The following is a 21,205-nucleotide window of genomic DNA, read 5'->3' on the forward strand; positions in this document are numbered from 1 at the left end:
GTTCTTTATTTTTATAGCTACATGGGCGTCTTTAAGATTAACTTGATATGTTGCTAAATGTTTGGTGAAATAATAGAATTTAATTCTGCTACATTAGGCTATAAGGACACTGCATTTCATTGGTCCCTGACTCAACAACAAACCAGCATTAACAATATTCCTAAACTAGTTGATTTTATAACTAAAAATCTTTTCTCATTTAAGTTTCTCTACATATATGAGTCCACCGGATATCGCTCGGCCTCCTCGAGCATGTGTCGGAAATCAACAGGCACAGACTGTCCCACTGGCCCATTTCCATTTCCGGCGCCTGTTCCTGGCCTGCCCGGGACATGACCGTTCATCATTTGCTTGCCACTTCCCACGGCACTACTCCGGTTCTTCAGATGTCCGTTCATCATGCTGACATGATGACTGATCGTGGGCACTGCTCCCGGCACATTCGTTTCCAGGTCGTGTAGAATGGCATCCGTTTGCTCGTTCCGCATCATTTGGTTGCCCAGGGGCTCCATGGCATCCGTATACTCGCCTTGGTTAAGCAGTCGCTGAATGTGACTTCGGATGAGACGCTCGAACTCGCGCTGTACTGACGGACTGTCTGTATCGCCATCGACCTGAGAATTCCCGGAAATTTATAAAAATTCTAGTGTCTCTTGTATTATCAGGTAACTCACAATCTGCAGACGATTGCTGGAGTCTAGGGTCTTAAGCATGGGTAGGGTTTGCTCTCGGAAGAGCTCCAGGCGGCGACGAAATGAGGAAACTGTGTCGTCTATTCGTCCTCGGCCCAGTTGAAGCTTCGAACAGTCCAGCAAAATAATGGGCGGGCGTTGCTTGTACTAAAATTATATGTTATACATTTTATTTAATATATATTTTTGTTATTGTATAATTTAAATATTAGCTTTTATCTTCTTTTTACAGGCCAAGTCCCTAATTTAATTGTATAATTACATAATAATGGAATATTTTACCTTATTCTCAAAGTACTTGACTTGTTGCAGATTCCTGGGATACCCATCTATGATGATACCAGTTCTATCCTGCAATTGACGCAGATTTGTTTCCAACAGCTGGTTCAAGGACTTCTCGGGAGCCATGTCTCCGGCGGCCAGGGCCTCCTTGACGGCAAAACTTTCGGTATTGGCACGTGGTGCAGAGTCAGTGATATTCCGCAAAAGGCGACCCACACTAAAAATAGTTGAAAATATTTTAAATTATATTTTTACAATAAATGAACTAAAAATTTTAAATAGATAACACTGTGCGACAAAAAAAAAAACGAAATACACTTGGGAAAGGAGATAGTGTAGGTTGTTAATCTGGTCGAAGAGAACTCAAAAATATTTTTTTTATATTTTTGGAACCCTCCAATTTTTATTTATTTAAAAAAAACCGTTTTTTCGGTACTTTTTTGCGCTTAAAAATTCCTGAACGCGTTTTTTTTCAACCGATTTCAAAATTTTCGGTGTTTTTCAATAGTTAAATGTTGTAGCTTTTGAAAAAAAAATATATCTTCGATTTTGTTGAACAAAAAGGACAAAATTTTTACACCTGAAACTGAAGTTTTCGACTTTTATTCGAGTTTTTCGGATTTTGATGCCAGTTTTTCGGTACATCTTACAAAAATTCTGTCATTTTTGTCACATATCAATGTTGTCCCATTAATTCTGAATAAAACGAGACAAATTTCATCAATAAAACATGAAAACTGGTGAAGTTATAAAGCTTTTCCCAAAAAAAGTCAATTTAACCTTGCTTGCGCTCCGGAGTACCTGTGTGTATAAGACAGGAATATGCTCTTCTTCTTATAGTGCTCCCATGGTTTTATTGACTTTTTTTGGGAAAAGCGTTATAACTTCAACAATTTTTATTATTTTTTAATGAAATTTGTCTCGTTTTATTCAGTATTAAAGAGACAATATTAATATGTGGCAAAAATGAAAGAATTTTTGTCAGAAGAAAGCAATATACTCTTATTTTTATACACATTGTTCCTCCGAAGCGCTCGCTAGGTTGAGTTGACTTTTTTTGGGAAAAGCGTTATAACTTCACCAATTTTCATAATTTTTTGATGAAATTTGTCTCGTTTTATTCAGAATGAATGAGACAACATTGATATGTATCAAAAATGGCCAAATTTTTGTAAGTTGTACCGAAAAACTGGCATCAAAATCCGAAAAACACGAATAAAAGTCGAAAACTTCAGTTTCAGGTGTAAAAATTTTGTCCTTTTTGTTCAACAAAATCGAAGATATATTTTTTTTTCAAAAGCTACAACATTTAACTATTGAAAAACACCGAAAATTTTGAAATCGGTTGAAAAAAAACGCGTTCAGGAATTTTTAAGCGCAAAAAAGTACCGAAAAACGGTTTTTTTTAAATAAATAAAAATTGGAGGGTTCCAAAAATATAAAAAAAATATTTTTGAGTTCTCTTCGACCAGATTAACAACCTACACTATCTCTTTTCACAAGTGTTTTTTCACTGTCGCACCGTGTAATTAAATACCTTATGTGAGCCCAGCCTTGATTCAGTCCAACGGCCTTGAGACAAAGCGTGGCCTTATTGCTTCCCGGTCCCCCGATCACCCAAATGATAGGTGGTAGGTTGGACTCATCCAGACCGGCTTCTGGACGGAGCTTTGGCTGCTGGGTTATCACCACCCCGCTGTCGTCATCGGCAATGGTGGTGCCAGTTTTCATGATGGCCACAGCCCCACCCGTAGGATTCAAGGTCAGATCTTTGGCCAGAGCGGTGCCAGTGGTGTCGGTGGTGCTGACGGCGGCGGTGCCTTCTGCAATTTGAGTCGCTTGTTGGGCTTGACTTGGTGCGGTGTCAACGCTAACTATACTGCCGGGTATATCATGTATCCCTCTTCCCATACCTGTAACTCCATTCATTACGGCCTCTTGGTTCTCGAGAGTGCTGAGTATATCGAGGACAGCGGTGCGAAAGTCTTTATACACCTCTGTGGGGGCACGCTCACCATTAACCTGTAAAACAAAACATGTAAAGGTTCATATTTAAATCTCAGAAAAAATATATCTCAAAAATAAAATATCAAGTGGTGGTTTTCACAACTTTAAGAGGTTAATACCTTGACAGTACTTACAGCCAATAGCATGTCGCTTTGATCAAAATAATCGGCGACTGGCATCACATTTTTAAAGAAATTTTCCAATTCCATTTTGGCTAAGGAGAGTACTACATGACCTAATTTGGCTCCATAGTCGATTTGCTTTTGTAAAACCGACTGACGCCAGGATATTAGAATCACGCCATTAACGACTTGAATCTAAAAAAAAATAGTGAGGAAGAAAAAAAAAGTAAAATTAATCGAGGACAATTCGTATGGAGGTGTCACCAAAATGTGCGTCCTACTTATGCAATGATAGGTCTATATATTGTAATTTAGTTTACGCCATTGGGATGCGTGACTGGACATTTGTGAGTCCTGTAGTTTGCCCAATTAGCACTAGAATTTACATAATAGATACCGAACGTGAACTTGACTGTGAACCCATTGGAATTATTGCCGAACAAACACACAGGGAGACGACGGTGACCTATTTGCTAGTTAATTAGTTCAAATAGCTCAACAGCAATTTACTGGGCAAATAAAGTGTGCGGCAACAAAAATTGCCTTCATAATAAATATGGTAAAGGAGTGCCACCAGTGCCGATGGCAACTAAAATTATTGACATGGTGGGGAAAATTACCTTCTCTGAGTATTCGACAACGTCGCGCATTGAGCGTGGATATCCAGATATTAGGTATGCTTTGGCAGCTGGAGCCATTTTCATTTCCAACATCAACACCTCGGTGACTGTTTTCGACGACAGTTGCGAAAAGTCCTGCATGTCTATAAAAAGTAATGTGTATTCTACTTCATTTTCAAAATTAACTCAGAGATAGTTGCTGTGCATTTTTTTGTTACTTTTTTATGGATTTATTTTCTCTGATTTCACACTTTAGATGGAAATAATCAATCATTCATAATATCTTACCATTGCCCATTGCATATTGCTGAAGCAGATCCATCATATTGATGTGCGTCACTCCGCGTCGCTCCTGCATAAAAGTATCGCAATGGGTGACTTTGCCACTACCTGGGCCGCCTAAAACAAATATCACTGGCACTTTGGGCGGATCGAATTTGATTTTTCCAGCATTTTGCATATCGATGCCGCCGATATTGGTAGAGGCCAAATGGCCAGCCGCCGCGGCGGCCTCCAAGTCTCCAGCATTTGGGCCATTTCGATTCCGTGTATGATTCCAATCGTTGCCTTGTTCGCCGGTATCTTGTGCCGCGGTGGCATCTGAAAATATATTTTCAATATGAGTATAGGAGTGTAATAAAAATTTGTAAATTAGTGAAATATAGTTTCAAAATTTTACAGAAAACAACCCTTTTTTATGGTAGTTTCCAAATAAGAAACAATTATAGTAAAATGTGTACACAAACTTTAGGCTTTGAAGAATATAATTTTAAGTTTTCTATAATTAAAAGGTTGATTGTCTACAAAATTATAGATCTCCGAATTTTTTCTGTTTTTTCTTTCAGTTTCCCATAAAGGAGCAACAGATAACTTTAGCTTGTGAGCAGCCATTACTCAACCGGAAACCGGATGTGCTGGCGAGTTAACGCCCGCCAAGGCAAGGGCACCCGTAACGTGTCAAGTAGGCATTAGCCAACCTTCATCGAGGGCGGAAGCAATTTGCCAGGAGTACGGAAATTACGGACAGAAGCACACGCACTCAGCAAAGGAATGAAAAACTTAGGTGGGGCGGGAAATAGGAACAGAAAAACGAAACAAATCGCAAAAAACACATCATTAAAATATGTTAAACAATTATTTAATTATATGGCAACCGCGTCTAGTATATGTAGAATGGCGTCACCGCCTGAATTCATTCATGGAAAATAAGCTGCCACAATGCAAAAGCCCAAAGAATACGATATTGGTGGCCACTGACCACCCTATCTGCGGTGTCATGATTTTTCCAGCGACGAACTAGCTCGGTCTTGCCACATTTTTATTGATTTTCCTGCAGTTTTATTTAATTGACATGTTTTGTTATTGTTGCTGTCTCTTTCCGACCTGGGGTTTCCCCTTCTGCGTTTCATTTCTGTTGTTTTTTGTGACGCGTTTTTTCAGGATTTATGTGTATAAGGATTGGTGGTCAACGAACATGTCCAAGGACCTGGCAGCTATGAAGGCCGAGCTCGAAGTTCCGATACAAATTATAGCGTTGGGCAAGGTCCGATTCTGATACAGAACCACTCACATTCATACATTCGTTCGTATTTTTGGTTTGAGTCATTTTGTGACAAATAATTGCCATTTAAAATGGTTTCAAAGCCAATGATTGCCGTAATTTCAATTTTACTTGTCTTCAGAGACCGTCTTTTGAGTGAATCATTGAATATGTCATGGTGATTTAATTAACTAAGAAAGGAAGACTGCATATCCACCAGAATTTTTATTTAAGAAAAATGTTTATTGAACTTAGTGCCTAAAAGTATGCCTTATATTTTTAATCCCAGGGAATGGTCAGCGTGAAGATGGCCTTTTAAAATCAGGACTTTAATTTACAGTCCCCTACTGTTTTGTGATGTCTACAATTCTGTGCAACAAAAATTAATGAAAAGTTTTTTTTTAGTACGTTTGGGTCATAAGGGGTATATGTGTTATGGTAATGTATTCCCTCTGGCGTGTTCAGCCCAGAACTCATTAGGTTTATTTTCGTTATCTTTAGCCCTGGAGAGGCAGTGCTAATCTTCATTTATAAATCTCCTGGATGGGCCATTACTCACCTGTGTCTAAACAAATACCCATTATCCATTCGGTGGCCAGTATAGCTGAATTTTCGCAATTGTGTTTTCCCTTCTGCACCCACACAAGCGCACACACCGACACCTAAACACCCACTCACTCGCGCGCACACGCCCGCCTTTAAAATTATATTTTTTAATTCGAAAAAAAACTATGTTTATAATTTTGGCTTTTTTAAAACCAGTTCAGATTCATGGAAAGCGGTAAAATTCTGCCCATGGCTACCGTGAAAATAATACCGCCGATGTGTGTATATTATAAATTAGTGTTCGTTTTGTGGCTCTGATATCTCAGGGATACTTGTTCTCGCGTTTAATCGTCGGCAGCACGCACAACGCCGAGCTACATGTCGTTGCCGGTGTTATGTTTTGATTTCTGAACTTTTCGCGTTCTTTCCACCCGATATTTATCCTTCGATACGACTCCTTCGTAGGTTCAATTAACCGGGCACATACTGCACGCCGAGCGTCCGAATCGAAACTGAGCTTGAAAATTGACAACTGCCTCGGTTTTTACCTGTGCCAGCGGATTCACTCAATGTGGTCACTCAGTGGCGCGGGCTTCCAATTAATGAATACTTTATGATTTCCAGCAGTTTTCTGGCCACCACATGCAATTCCAGTCATGACACTGTCGGTGGAATGGTAGGTGGGTGGCCCGAGGAGTTCGGTTTTTCTATCCGTGGGCTTATCTACCGAACGGTCGGGATTTTCATTGCCCGCTGGAAGGCACACGCACTACCGCCAAAGGACAGCACAACGCCTCCTTGCTACCCAACTACTACCCACCCTACCGTCGAACCACTCACTACGACGACTTCACCTGTTCGTGTGTCATTCATGAGCCGCCATTTGTTTATGCGCTCCAAACAATGTCCTGTCCTGTGTCCTGGAGCCAGCGGTGCGTTTCCTATACACATGTGGAGCGCATTTTTTGAAATATTTTCCTTGTTTTTGGTTGTCAGTGTGCTGGCGTGTTAGTATCCTGTCGTCTATTTTGATTGTGTTTGCCACATTTGTTCTTATTCATATTATTGGTGAAAACAAATCCGTTGACTTGCAGCTGTTTAAGTCAAGAGGTGAACTAAAATTTGTTGGGAATCACAATATTAGTAAAAGAAAAAATGAAAATAAATATATAATTTAATTGATTACTAGGTTATAATTTATAATATATATATAATTTTATAAGTTATGACTTATAAAAAAATGTGAGAAAAGTACTATAGATAAATTTTGTTTTGAGAAAAAAATGGATAAATATTCTTTAGAAGAAATGTCAAAAAGCTTAGTTAGAATAAATTCTTTTTATATATCTTACCTTCACACACCTTCATGAGCTTGATGGCAGAAAAATATGCCCGATCATGCTATCAGACAATGACAAAAAGAATAGTAAAATTAATTAATCCCTTGGGATTGTAGGGAGTCATGCATGTGGACAGGACTTCGACCTCATTGGATGGGAATTAGAACACTGGGACGCGTGGGCATGCTTTCAGTAAATATTTCACACTGTTAATTGACATTATTTATTCAGTTTGGTTTGGTGTGCAGTTCAATGTTGATGACTCTTGAGGGAGGATTCGGCAAGTCTAAAAGCCGACAACAGCTGTCCAAATTTCCAATAAATATACAATTATAATTGAATTGATTCGTTTTGCTGGGTCAACTTTGAAGTTGACACTCAAAAAGAAGGACTCTGGGCAAGGACACCCGAAGAAGTTCAAAGCTCAAGGAAACTCTGTATCGATCAAATTGCTGGCATATCGATCCATGGCTGGCCACAGATGCGACGCCTAATTTGTTGGAATTTCTGACATGTCATGTGGCGTCAACACAAGGACAGTGGCAATAACAGCAGCAACAACAAAGATAACAACACCAGCCCACCGATTGACATTGACACCCACACCTAAAATGTCACCCACTCCAACACACACACCTTTATGTACCTGGCTTGCCACAGAAATTCCAACTTATGCGTAAAGTAAATCCTTACCAATGAGCCACCCCCTCGACCACAACACCGCATTGTGGCCCGTGTCTCTAACTTGTCCTTGGGCCTATTGGGCGGGCCCCGTGGTTATTAAATGGCTGTTTCAAACTTAATTAAGGCTACGCGTTTTGGCCAAGGTGTGTACACAATTGCAGACGGGTCAGCATAGGGTTAAGCAATTCGAACCTAACATCTGTGATTAAGGACTCTGTCAACGGGTTTTTCCTGCGTAAAATGATGGGAGTTTCAAGTTTCACTCGTAATAATTAATTAATAATTAAATTAATTAATAATAAATTATTTATAATATTTTTAAGATATTGACTTGCAGAAATTTCCAAAAATAAATAATCAACCATGTGTCAAAAGAAAGAAGAGAGTTATTGAAGTTTTGTTTTTTGGAAATGTTTTGATTTTGTTTTATTATTTTCTGCATTGCATTTTTTATAGAGCATATTTTATATAGAACCTAAAACCTTGGATCAAGTGAATACTGAAGTAACGTATACTGAAAATCTCTTGAAATACTCCAATCGCATATAAATAGATTGTCCGAATTAATCCTGCCCTTGATAGTCTTTTGCCTCCAATACGATGTCCTTCTCGGCCTATTTGGGCTAATATAGTCATTCAAAGGTGATTAGGGGCTTGAGTAAAATATTTACACATCTCCTACCTAACATAACCAGACAAAACGGCTGAATATTTTTCTCAAAGTGCATAAGTACCTATTGTCCTCATATTTCCAACGAGTCGCCTCTCATCAATTTTTAATTATCAACTGTAGAGTTCCCAAAGGCGGGTGTGTCAACCAACCAAACCTGAAGGTTCTTGGCGGCTACTTTTTTACTTTTTTGACTTTTAACTATTTGATGGAATTTTTGATGAGACTTTTAAATTTGTTTTCGCCACATTAATATTGATTTCAATTCCCATCGAAATCATCAAATTAGCGAGCTTATTAGCTTTGAAGTGCATTTAAGCAATAATCCTTCACAAAGAGAATTTATTGACTAAAACGATAAAATATAATATCACTGGTTGTAAATTCTACAGGATAATTCGACTAATTACTACTAGTATCTCCTAGATGAAATATAAATTCTAGGTTTTGTTCGGTTGTTCGCCACTGGGTGAATAAGCCTGATTTTCATAGCCTTTAAAGTTGCCCAATACCATGGATATGCGTGAAGGTGAGTGTTGAATTCCATTTCCAGTTGAATTTTTATCGTCCATCCCATTATTCTTGGCGCTAGTTGTGGGCAGTACGAAGCTGGCCTTGAGGCAGCGTCGATGGAGGAAAATTCTCAGTTTGAAGAAAGCGAAAAGCAGGATGTAGATGCAACAGGAAAGGACTAGAACGCCAATTACTGTGATGAAGGCGTTTTGGGGCTTGCTCCAATCGATAACATTATAAATGTAGGGCTTACCCTTTCTGCAACAAGTTCAAAATTTAATCTTCCTGTTGTTAATAATAAATACCTTTGCAGACTTACTTATTAATGCCACCACACGATTGGTAGATGTAGGAGAAGATGGCATACACAACGCCAAATACCACGGGCAGAAACATCTGCAACAGCCTCAAGGGATGTGCCACAATCCACAGATCGATGAACATGCAAACCGAGTTAAATGCATGGGTGAGCACGTTTGTAGCGTCCAAAGTACTCTCATTGACTTTAATTAAAAACAATTTTAAAGATAAAGGACAGCATATTTTTTGCAAATTCATACCATTATAGAGTAAACTCCAGTAGATAATAGTGATGACAATAGATAAAACCAGAGATATAACGTGCATACCCCAATAGACACGAAAGTAGCTGCAGGAACTTTTCATATTCAAGAGTTTATCTGAAAGATGCAAATGTGTATATAAAAAATTATTCAAATTGTTTCAGACTAATAATACTGATCTTACCCGCGTACTCTGGATGATAGTGCCAAATGGTGACTAATATAGCACCCATCAGATTGGTCATCATGCACATCCATATTCCCCAATTGGTCATATAGATTAAATACAACCAATAGCTGTACTCATCGTTTGGATCTGGCCACATCGAAACGATCACTACGCCCACGAAAAACAGAGCCATAAACCAGCGGTAGAACAAATATGCCATGCTCTTTGCACAGCTTTGCCACTGTAAACATAAAGAGTAAGATATTATATTTTTAGATTTAAAATATTTATTTAAAATTTCCTCCAAAATTGCATTTCCCATTCATAACTCTTTTTATAGAGAATTATTCCGCAGCACTGTCAAGAATTCATACAGTTGAGATAGATTAGTCCAAAGGTTAAAGGTTAGCCGTACTGAGAAGCTCAGTTTATTGTACCTGTCGCATGTTTAAAGTTTTGCTTACTTGACTGGTTACGGTTAGTAACGGCTTTCTGCTTATGAATATTTCAAGGGTTTAATTTACAATGCAAGAACAATCGGTCTACGAAGAAAAAAACCATTCTGTCAGATATATATGTGTATGTATATTCTGTTTAGATATATATATAGACATATATAAGTTTTGTGGATATACCCTGGGTGACCTCTCTTTCTATTGATACTGTGAATTGTAGAAACCATTAAATATGCTCAAGGTAAGTCGAATACAAAATGGGCGACCGCCTTCTGCTTTTTCACGTTGGTAAGTAAATGCGGTTTGGCTAGGACAGATGCACTTATTTTGAAACATTGAAAGGACTATTTTTAAAGATGAGCGTAAAGATTTTCACTCGGACTGAAACTATTTGCATTTGATTTTCTTTTTAAATTATTTCAAAGCTCATCTCAGCCCTGTACATTGACCTGTGCCTAAAGTCCCAAAAGAGCAAATACAAACACCTGCCCAGGTGCGTGACAATCGTAGGCGTTTATAAAGTTGCCGCGAGGTCACAGCTACTCGAGCTATCATTCAAGTTACATTGAACTATTTAAATTTCCCCATTCCGCTGAATACCTGGATTCTCACCTGAGACTTGACGAAATCATCGGGGGTATCATGGTCGAAGCCGCAGCTTTTTCGCTGGAACTCTTTTTTCACTGGATGCACGATCACCTGGAGTTTGCCCATCTTATTAGTTTCCCTGTAGATCGATTTCGTCGGGAACACTTGTTTGTTTTTATGTAATTACGTAAGTAATCGAGACGTTATTATGCAGTCAATACTTCCACAGTAAAGTCATTCTCAAAGCAACTTCATACTTGGATTCACTAGACTCTGAAAGTAAAAAAAAAAAAAAAACTATTAGTATATTAGCATCGATTTTACAATATTTTAATTATTTTAAAGTCAAGTTTAATCAGAGGGAGACCATTATTGTTGCCCCATAACAGCGCAGTAGGCACTAAATTAAAAATCATCAAGTACGCTAAACTAAGCATTTCATTTTCCTCAGAAAACGTTATCAGATTCGTCTTACACAAAGCCACAAAAAATATAAAAAATTTCTTGTTAAACGAAAAGTTTGGTTTATTTTCATGGATATTTTTAGAAAATTCTCGAAGATCGCCTGGCGTCCCTCGATGCAGGGTGAGTAAATCTATGGGATTCCAAAAACAATGAATAATCACAAATTATTTGGATTAGTGTTTCGGTCCTATTGTGATACCCCCATGCGCAATTTAATCACATTCCCCATTGCTGAAATCCAAGAGGGGAAATCCAAGTACATGATGGCTTACGTCTATATTCACGGTGAAATGGGTAACGCCAAAATTGTAATCCGTAGCAACGCCAGAGCCAAGTACCACCGTAAGTTGAGAAAATCTATGAAACCTATGATTTTGATGATTGATTTCCTCACACCACCATACAGTCGACGTCTACGACGATTTACAAAAGGAGGCATCGAAGAAGGGCTTGTGCACTCAAGGACTTGGCGGTGGTTATATGATCCACGACACGGAAAAGAAGTACATGAAGCTCTATGGCCGGTCCCAGACCCTGGGCAAGGCCGATCACGAGAATGCCCGTGAAGTACTTCAGCCCCGATATGCCGACCATAAGATTGACGCCGAGTCTGGCGGCATGGAGCCCTGAGTAACACTTTAAGATTTGGAATTATTACTTTCGGAATTGGGGAATGAAGTATTCCGATTTTTTTTCCTAAATTCTAGAAATACTTTAAAGTGTTTAATTGAAATTTCCTTAGTAAATAATTTTTGAGACAAATTTTATGGGGATGTGACGTGGGTCTGGAATGATGGCAGCCATTTGCGTACGCCTTCAAGGGAATAGTAACAATTTAAGCAAAATTTAATTAAGATTATTTAGAAATTGTTCATTGGTTTATGTATTATGTTTATATAAACTTTAAAGTAATAACAGTTGTCCAACCCACCAAACCTCCAGCCAGACACATTTGGGTAACCATAGCGAGTTTCCAAATTTCCTTGGCCTTTTATGTTTAGTTGAAGCATTTAAAACCCTTCGGCCCGACCCAGTCATGTTTGCAACTAATGTGCGAAATGCGAAACAAGCCTGCCAGTTGCGGAGACCAACAAGCTGGGCCTGGCAGACTTAATCGTGCTTAATCGTGCCAATAATGTGAGCATTATGTGACAGTCTATTCATATAATTATATAGAGTGTGGCGGTCGGAATAGCATCATTGATGGATCAATTTACTCATATGAGACAGCTTATTTGCTTCAAAAAGGCCTCTCTATTATACAATAATTATTCGTCACCCGGCTGTTGCCACTCTGCGCTGTTAAATGTAATGTCTCTGGCATTGGTCGCCGGGTAATTGCTGAAATATAAATACGAACATTTGCAAAAAATAATTAGCGTGCTAAGGTCGAACTAGTGGCAAAATAAAAACACAGAACCTCGACTTGAGCTTTCAGGTGTGTAGGTCGAGCACCTAAAAGGCTGGGTAATGTTTAAAAAATGGTTAAGCTTTGTACTAGAGTTACAGAGCTCTGATACCCCATGACTTTGAAAATATAAACAACTTTATTGTTATTGTTATGGTTACCTGGGGGCGACATTACTATTTCTGATAAGATGGCAAACGTTTCAAGTGTATACACATAGCTTGAAACATTGGTATAATCATACTTTTCTCGACATCTTTATTAACTTATAAAAACATTTGGCAGTTTGCGTCGTACAAACTCTAATTACTTATCCAAAGATTTGCTCTGATATAAACATAATTTTGAGCGCGATGTATGCCGATGCTCAACGTCCCTGAACTTGCACGAACAACACGCTAATGAAACTTTTCAACACGAAAAAGAAGGTAAAAACGGGGCGGGTGGTGGACTGGTCTCTTCAGTTAACCAACCCATTATTCCCATTTGGTTTCCACGTATTTTCGGCTGTCTCTTGAGCTAAATTTTTGTCAACAAAAAAGTAGTACGAACATACATACATGTATGTATTATAAGCATACAGTCCGTATCAAGCAAGTATGACAATCTAAAATGTTCAAGGCCTAAATAAAATATCGCAAATAAATATATTTAATAAAAAGTCTTAATTACCAAACATAATTTAGCCAATTTGAATTCACAATTGCCTTGGGTTACAAAACGCAATTTAACTAAAATGATATATAGGTTTATGGCTCTTCAAGTTTTACCAAAACAAGTTGACCTTTACAAGCTGTGTAAATATTTTTTTGGCCTGAATGCAGTCAAACAGCTTGGGTGAATGGCAAGATATTCCAACTTATTAGACCTAGTGCTAGTGATTTACGCCTCCATAAAGATCCTCTTGTCGATACGATAAGATATTTCAGCCACACTCTCGATAGCCCGAATAATTCAAATTCTTTTCAATCACTTCAAATGAAAGCGAAATCAAAAGCGTTCAACGCCATTGGAAATATTTGTTATGGTAATGTCAAAACCATAGTCAAAATAACTTTCATATGACGTTTGAGTGGCTGATCCACAGTTTTGTTCACTAATGGAATCAAAACCGCAATAAACATTCTTGAGTTTTTAGTGACCACTTATTAGCTCTTTGATTAGGCCTGATTTGGCACTCTAAGACGATAATTAAGACAAAACCTATTGGACCTGATTGTTTCTGATATTTGTGAAGGAAATGGTTAGAAATAAAGCACTACCTTTTACCAGTTAACAACTGAAATTGTAAATCGAATAGTCCAATGCCCCGACCACATTCTAAAAGCCATTTTCTGTTATATAATGAAACCTGTTTTTAATAAGTAACATTACAACGTTGAAGGGGGTCAGTTATAGTATCTGAGGTGTAAGAAATTAATGACCGCACATGATTGATAATTCTAGGTAGGAATATTGGGATACGATAATTGTCATACAATATTTGGATAATTTATCCCTCCTAGTTTTCTATTTAAGCCTTACTGCTTAAATGCCTTAACTATTCAAACACAAGTGTTAGCCCATATTATTAGAATTACTCACCTTCGATTAATTCTTAATTCATTCCCCTAAGAATAACGTGTTTTGTCCAAATTTGCTAAGGCGCTCCTTGGATTCTTTTGTTGTGTGTGTACATGAAATTTATAATTGTTCACTTAGTTTGTTTTTCATTAATATTTTAGAGGGACGTGCCTAAAATTCTGAGTCTAGCTTTCAAGTCAATGAGACCATATGTATGCGAAATCCAAACTCTAAATGAAATAGAAACACAGATATGATAAATAAAAGAATCCAAGATTTGCATACGAGGAATACGTAGTATTCTTCCTTTATTTTCGACACATTTAACCAAATGAAGCACTTTCGAGAATTTATTTAACTTTAACAGCAACGACAAAGGAAAAGAAATCTAGTTCTTTTTCATATACAAAATTTGGAAAGTAAAGTCATTAAAATAAATATATGTGACTAAGTTTTTTCCAAACTGTAATTAAATATTTGTGTAATATAATAGTTAATTTTAAAATTAAAGTTTGCTAAGGCCTGTAAATTTTTATTTGAGCACACCAAACAAAGTATTTTTGTTTAATACTTGATTTAACACTATTCTAATTATGATCTAAGTTGACAGAACTGTTTAAAGATCTTCGTTTTTCTGCTCAAGTTTTATTGATTACGGTCTTTTCAGCAATATCTTGTACCAATTGGAAGCTTGGCTTGCCAGTCTTTTTTTTATTATTTTGGCCAGCTCGGCTTGGCTTGGCTTTTATTTGGGTCACCGCAGCAACATCAACAGCAACGGCATCGGCCATAGCAATAGAAACAACTATGGCAACAACTTTGCATAACGGTATCTAGTCAGTTTCGAGTTGTTTGTTTGTTTGCTGTGCCTTGCATTTTTATTTTACAAGAGGTATTACACCAACCGACGACAACAGCACTCTACATTCACGCGCCAATGCACCAGAACTTCAGATGCAACGACAATACAAAAGTTGCACGCACTATGGGTGTAGGATGTACAAATTAAGGGACGATCAAATCACGACTTTACATGGCAAAGCCCGTCGCACAACTGATCGTGGCTTGTATATCTTCATCATGGTGGAGTTGAATATCGTAGGGAGATCAAATATCGTAAGCGCATACGCCAGGTAGCCAGGTGTGTTTCCACCTGGATAGGTATGTGTGGGTTTTGAGTGCGATTGAGAGGCAAGTTCGCTCTGCGAAATCGGCAGAACGATAAAAAACGTATAAAGCATGACGGATGCCTTCGGGTCTCTTGTTTCTACGTTCGAGCTTAATTACTCTTTTATCTTTTGTGTGCTTTTTGAGTTTTCTTTTATTGTTTTTTTTTGGCAAATGTTTGTAGAAGTTTTTGGCTAATGGCTAAGAGGTACAGTTTGCCCTGGTATTTGGCAACCTTTTAATGAGAAAATGTCATAACTACAATCAAGAACCATTTACCACCTTGTGTTCCAATTACAACATTTACAAAGAAACCGCTAAATCACGATGTCATTGAAGAAACTCAGAAGTCTACAAACTGGGTTATAAGGTAAAAAATCTGCAAAAATTTCACGTATCAATGAACCTGTCTTCTATAAGATACTAATATCTTTAATTTTCAGTTATTTGTGTTTCCTAAGATGAGGTATGAGATCGTAAAAATATTTCTTCTGTACAATCTAAAATTAACTTAAAAAATAAATAATTGATAGAAAACATTTTCAGCCTTATACATTTTTTTACTTAGTATTTTTTATTAACTTCCATAATGCTTACAATGCATCCCACATAATCTAAAAATATCGCGTTGCGGGTCTTCTAACTAATTTCATATTTACTATAATGAATTCATATTTGTCCAACAAAATCTTTGTTTGTTTATTAACCTAACTAAGCCAATTCAACTTTAAGGAACCAGAAGATTAAAACTTAACAAAACGCTAGACATAAATAAATGCATGCGTGTGTGATTGCTTGAATGCAGGATGGAATTTAAAAGTGTCTCACATAACTCTAATAATGCAATATATGAATGATGTCTAATGAGATGAATATGCATGTCTCTCTAATTCTATCCCTTATATCAGACCCACAGCATGAGGAGTCCAAACCACACTGAAGGCCCTATTGAACATCCTCTTCAGCTTGTACAGTCCAAAAAGCAGTAGCCAGTAGCAGATAATCAGAATGAAGATGCCCACAAATGTCACCAGGCATCGTTGGGGATTATTCCAATCCAGAATGGGATACACATAATGATTGCCGAATCTGTGGAAAGTAAATAAAGTTGAGTTTTTAACACATGCGGGCTGTCTATATACTCACTCATCTGTGCCGCCACATAAATGGTATATGAGGGTGAAAATGAAGAAAAATATAGCCAGACTCATCCCGTAGATCATATGCAATATCCTGAGCGGAAATGCAACGACCAGAAAATCGATCAGCATCATCAGGGAATTCAGTCCATGGGTTATGATGCTTATGGTAGGAAAACGAGTTGGTTTGTCTAAAAAAAACGTATAAGAATGCTTTATATTATTAATATAAAAATGGAAACAAGAGTTTTTCTATTAATTCAATTTTTAAATTAATTAATTATTTATAATTATTATGAAATATTGCTATTATTATTATTAAAAACTAAAAATAAATTCTGACAACTAAAAAAATCTAGTAGGTAAACAGAATAAATTCTTCCTGAGTACTGGGTATCATGGCCGGGTATTATTGGCTGAATTTTGTTATCCAGCTATAAAATGGCCATAGTTTTTTTTTGCAGTTTTGTACAGTTTTGCAATAAATGCCGAATCAGAAATATGCCATTTGTGAGGAGCGGGTCGAAAGAAATCAGAACTGCGTGAATATTATAGGAGTCACCACCATATGGCTCTATTTCTCGTAGTCTTATAGATCGTTTTTACAGAAAAAAAGAGAGTCCCGGCACAGATGAGTACCGGGTATCATATAGTTGGAAAACTCGAATATAGCCGTCGGGCGGAGCCGAAGTTGATATACCCTTGCAGTTAGGTAGCAGCTTATATTATTATATATATATCAGATCATTTGGTCCTTATGAGATCCTTTTGAGAATTTCAGCATCAAATCAATTTTCTCATAAAAATGTGGGAAGCAGCCCTATGCATCTTTAAAAATAGCAAGGTTGTGCCATTTCCGATCGTTAAGTTACATGGCAGCTATAGGATATGGTGGCCGATCCAAAATGAAATCCGTAGACAGTCCCATCTATCTTAAAAACACCAAAGTTATGGCATATCCGATCAATTAGTTATATGGCAGTTATATGTCGACTGATCCCGGCCGTTCCGACTTATATACTGCCCGCAAGTAGAAGAACATTGTGAGCAAAGTTTCAAGTTTGCAAGTTTGCTAGCTTCAAAACTGAGAGACTAGTTAGCATAAAAACAGACAGACGGACATGCTTATATCAACTCATGATTAAGAATATATATATTTTATAGGGTCTGAGATGTCTCCTTCACTGTGTTGAACTCTTTTTACAAAAATTTTAATACCGTCTGCAAGGGAATAAAAATTATTTAATATAGTCTACTTAAAAAATAATATTGTCTACTTACTCATCTTTCCATGGAGGAACACCCAGTAAACCGTTGAAATAATTAGGGCTAATGAAAGTGTCATATTGTAGAGCCACCAATACATCTTCAGTCCTCTGGTAGTTTTGGCTTTATTTCCGGACTCCTGTACACGACTTCGAGTGTTTTTTAAATCATAATGCCAGCAAGTGACTTGCACGGCTGAAATCAGCATCGTTATGGTACAAAGGCCGAATCCCCAGTTTGTCATGTAGATAAAGAATTTGCCATCGCAGAACTGGACGATTATGCAGGTAATGTATACCGCTAGAAAAAACAGGGCCCATATCCATCGGTATAATAGGTATATTATGTTGGTTTCATCTTTTTGCCACTGTAGGGAGATTAAAAAAAAGCGTAAGTACTTTCCGACTATGACAGTTTACGACCTCATAACTATTAAAATAAAGCGTAATTTGTTTTTCAATTATAAGAAGCCTAATCTCCCGCAGACATTGTAGTAGACGATTTAATTGCGGGTAATAGGGATATTCCTACAATTTGTTATCACCTGTAAGGTCACACTATCTTTCTGTTTCTTACGTAAAAACATTTCAATTTCAATATTCCACACCTATAGTTTGATTTGTGCAAATATATACCAAATACTTATAACTTATAATCTCCTATCAGGAACCGCTTATCACTAAATGACGTAGCCAGAATTAGGGCCTGTCCGCCTTGTCACATTTTGTTTTGCCTCCGAATCAAAGTCTCTGTTTACGCGCGTGCAATAATAATCAAATTAGTTTGATTTGAACTTAAAATTTTGGCGGAAACGAAATTATTTCACTGCCTAGATTAGTACGCCCTCGATGGGTATTTATGGGCATGTTTTTTGTCGACTGATAAGGTGCGTCCGGAAATTTATGGCCATCGCCAAAAGCTATTTTCTGGTTCCTCCTCTGATTTGGTTTTGATATGTTTAGCGAGAAATTTATGGGTGAATCATTAAGGGTATTTTTCGTTGAATGTGAATCATTTTGGTTTGCATTAGAACAGAAACATTACATTTTTATTTGGTTATGTTTTCGATTATCAGAATGAAGCGTAAATTATTTGTATCTAAGTTGGAGCCACGATAGCGTCTGATTAGAAGCTGTTAGTTGTTATCTGTTTAAAAGGTGTTTGTCATATACTGTTTTGCGAGAACTTTGGTGTACAAGGCCATTTTTTTGCGTACATTTTGTAAAAATCAAAACAATCACATTAATGTTTTCATTCATAACTTCTATCGTTGTGGGTTAAAAATCTTTACCTTAGTGTAGTTCTTGAACTAAATCTTGATGTTTGTTTAGAATCCTACAGCTGCCAAAACCTGGGAGTAGCGTGAAGAGTGTTTACTTAGCTTTTAGTTGGGCCACGCTAATTAAATTCGAATTAATTAGCATTGCATACGTGTGCTCTTTTTTTCTCACCATAAAACTAAAAACTTTGTATGTCGAGCACTCAAATTTCGGTATTCACGCCACTTTCCTCATTATGCTGCATTTTTAATGGTTCGACTGGAAGGCTTGGTGTGAACTAATTTGAGTTCATTCGAGTTCATTTGAGTTCTTAACAGCGCCCGACTCGGACTACATTTCTAAGACAGACATTTTTATATTAATTATATTTTTTTGAGTTTATTTTAAAAGCCTATTGTCTAGGGAATGCAACACGCAAGAATTAGAAACCGTTAGTGTCAGCAATTAAATGTTAGTTAAATTGTAAGTTTGAGTTCAGCAGTTAAAACACTTAGGTGAACATTTGTACTGGGAAAACACGTGCTAAGGTCTCTTACGAAAATGATCTCACATGAACAATTACAACTTCCAACGTCCACAATGTTTATAAATTATTTTCGCTACTGGCTTTTTCACTGCTCGTATGATACGTATATCGTATGATTCTCGTATGATATCCCACCTGCGCCGTTACACCAACGATAAGGTCTGTTTCGAGTGTTTGGGCAAGACTTACAGGGAATACACCTCACCTGTGATCTATAGAACAAATGAACGCGATTGTATGAGAAGCCAAAATTCGCTCGTTGCAATTCCTTGTTGAGGCTTTTGCAGAAGTCGTCAAAAATTTGCATGGTTTCATATATTTTTTATTATTTATTTTTATATGATATAATTTATTTACTTTTTGTGCACACAGTTTTATCGCGGACAGGAAGTTTAGGGGATTTTTTTGTTGGTTTTCAGACTGCGAGGAGGGAAGACCTCCGACGTGAGTCGCGTATAGCCGGCAACTGAACGTCAAAAACGTTTTTCGCTTAACTCCACCGGGGTTTCTGAGTTATGGTTATGTTTATGATTCACACAAGCCCCGAAAGCAGTATACGAAGACACAATAAAGGAGAGAGTAAAGAGCAGACTGGAGTGGAGAAAGAAGGAGCCAGGTGAGTCGGAGCAGTGATCTTGAAAAGTTTTTGCTATATGGGGCGTTGGGTGTCTCCTCCGGTTGGCACGCGCACTTGATCGCTTCGCTTAACAAACTGACCGGCGTATTCAATCGCTACTCGATCGGAACTCAGTGATCGCTCGATTATGGCAGTCGGCAGACGATCCCCAAGCCCATCGGATGCCTAACGGGAAATGGGAACCGACCATCGACGTTTCAGGCTTTATACGCGAAATATCATCACAAGATTCAATTAAAAATGTAGAGCACTTGACGCCCTCTCGTTCGTGGGAATAAAATGTTTTCTTTTCAACCGTTACTATATCAATGATATTGACAGCAGTGGCACACACTGCTGTGTCACTACTGACCACATCATGAACTTGAAGCCCCAGAGGTCGGCTAATTAAGAGATATCTATTAACAGTAACAGCCCAAAAAAACACCAAAAATGTTGAACTTGTCGAGGAGCACTCGACGATAGATATTCTGGCTGACCTACATGTTCCTCTTACGGCATAAATACTTTCAGAAGATAACAAGACAAGTGGGTAAAAGTTGCTCCTTATCTAATCCATTGAAGAGAGAGAGAGCTATTACGCTCTCAAAAATAAGCAAATTATATTTTAATTATTTTTTAACACTTAAAACATAATTTGTGTTCTTTAGATTCCAGTGGTAACAAAAATGAATGTGATCCCCAACCGGCAAGACGAATGAGTAGTGGACTGTAGAGTAATATGTTCTTGTCAGTTTCGCTGTCTAATTGGTACTAAGAAAATTTTACATTTGTGGAACTTAACGATAGGTGTGTGTGTGCATACATGTTGTGGATTGTAAAGCTAGTTGGTATAGAAAATATAAAGATGACAATATGGGATAACTTATAAACTATGTATCGATAGTCCATTCCTAAACATCCCGGGCCACCCTGAAACACGGTTTCTGAACTGAGTAGTTTCGCAATTTTCGTTATTGGCCG

The 21,205-nt window shown here is 37.6% G+C and overlaps 4 protein-coding genes across 13 annotated transcripts; 1 reads left to right on the plus strand and 3 right to left on the minus strand.

The window, feature by feature from the left end:
• Window positions 1–6: 6 nt before the first annotated feature.
• Window positions 7–6,812, minus strand: LOC6504816 (adenylate kinase isoenzyme 5). 2 transcript variants are annotated; one of them, XM_001964802.4, is made up of 9 exons: window positions 5,823–6,812; window positions 4,012–4,323; window positions 3,724–3,866; window positions 3,116–3,298; window positions 2,888–2,996; window positions 2,512–2,797; window positions 975–1,191; window positions 675–839; window positions 8–614 (listed from the first exon to the last, which is right to left on the minus strand). In XM_001964802.4, exons 1-9 carry the CDS (start codon window positions 5,842–5,844, stop codon window positions 210–212), a joined length of 1,842 nt encoding a protein of 613 aa, XP_001964838.1. In that variant the 5' UTR covers window positions 5,845–6,812; the 3' UTR covers window positions 8–209. The 2 variants fall into 2 exon arrangements, with proteins under 2 accessions (XP_014760468.1, XP_001964838.1); XM_014904982.3 differs by having other exon boundaries at window positions 7–614; window positions 2,512–2,996; window positions 5,823–5,925.
• Window positions 6,813–8,812: 2,000 nt separating this feature from the next.
• LOC6504805 (protein rolling stone) lies at window positions 8,813–15,296 on the minus strand. 5 transcript variants are annotated; one of them, XM_032455274.2, is made up of 7 exons: window positions 15,133–15,296; window positions 14,249–14,322; window positions 10,816–11,064; window positions 9,764–9,989; window positions 9,577–9,696; window positions 9,336–9,519; window positions 8,813–9,274 (listed from the first exon to the last, which is right to left on the minus strand). In XM_032455274.2, exons 3-7 carry the CDS (start codon window positions 10,915–10,917, stop codon window positions 8,944–8,946), a joined length of 963 nt encoding a protein of 320 aa, XP_032311165.1. In that variant the 5' UTR covers window positions 10,918–11,064; window positions 14,249–14,322; window positions 15,133–15,296; the 3' UTR covers window positions 8,813–8,943. The 5 variants fall into 5 exon arrangements, with proteins under 5 accessions (XP_032311165.1, XP_001964839.1, XP_044571946.1 ...); XM_001964803.4 differs by having other exon boundaries at window positions 14,249–14,457; XM_044716011.1 differs by having other exon boundaries at window positions 15,127–15,296.
• Window positions 11,140–12,018, plus strand: LOC6505336 (sex-regulated protein janus-B). The gene is made up of 3 exons (XM_001964804.4): window positions 11,140–11,376; window positions 11,434–11,598; window positions 11,663–12,018. Exons 1-3 carry the CDS (start codon window positions 11,325–11,327, stop codon window positions 11,884–11,886), a joined length of 441 nt encoding a protein of 146 aa, XP_001964840.1. The 5' UTR covers window positions 11,140–11,324; the 3' UTR covers window positions 11,887–12,018.
• A 603-nt stretch (window positions 15,297–15,899) lies between the features above and the next one.
• Window positions 15,900–20,435, minus strand: LOC6504794 (protein rolling stone). 5 transcript variants are annotated; one of them, XM_014904977.3, is made up of 5 exons: window positions 19,963–20,435; window positions 17,815–18,166; window positions 17,752–17,754; window positions 16,541–16,724; window positions 15,900–16,483 (listed from the first exon to the last, which is right to left on the minus strand). In XM_014904977.3, the coding sequence occupies exons 2-5, from the start codon at window positions 18,041–18,043 to the stop codon at window positions 16,294–16,296; spliced, it is 606 nt and encodes a 201-aa protein (XP_014760463.1). In that variant the 5' UTR covers window positions 18,044–18,166; window positions 19,963–20,435; the 3' UTR covers window positions 15,900–16,293. The 5 variants fall into 5 exon arrangements, with proteins under 5 accessions (XP_014760463.1, XP_014760466.1, XP_014760464.1 ...); XM_014904980.3 differs by lacking the exon at window positions 19,963–20,435 and adding an exon at window positions 19,811–19,956; XM_014904978.2 differs by lacking the exon at window positions 19,963–20,435 and adding an exon at window positions 19,251–19,417.
• Window positions 20,436–21,205: the final 770 nt, after the last annotated feature.

Source organism: Drosophila ananassae, chromosome 3R (assembly GCF_017639315.1).
Source record: "Drosophila ananassae strain 14024-0371.13 chromosome 3R, ASM1763931v2, whole genome shotgun sequence".
Lineage (NCBI taxonomy): Eukaryota > Metazoa > Arthropoda > Insecta > Diptera > Drosophilidae > Drosophila > Drosophila ananassae.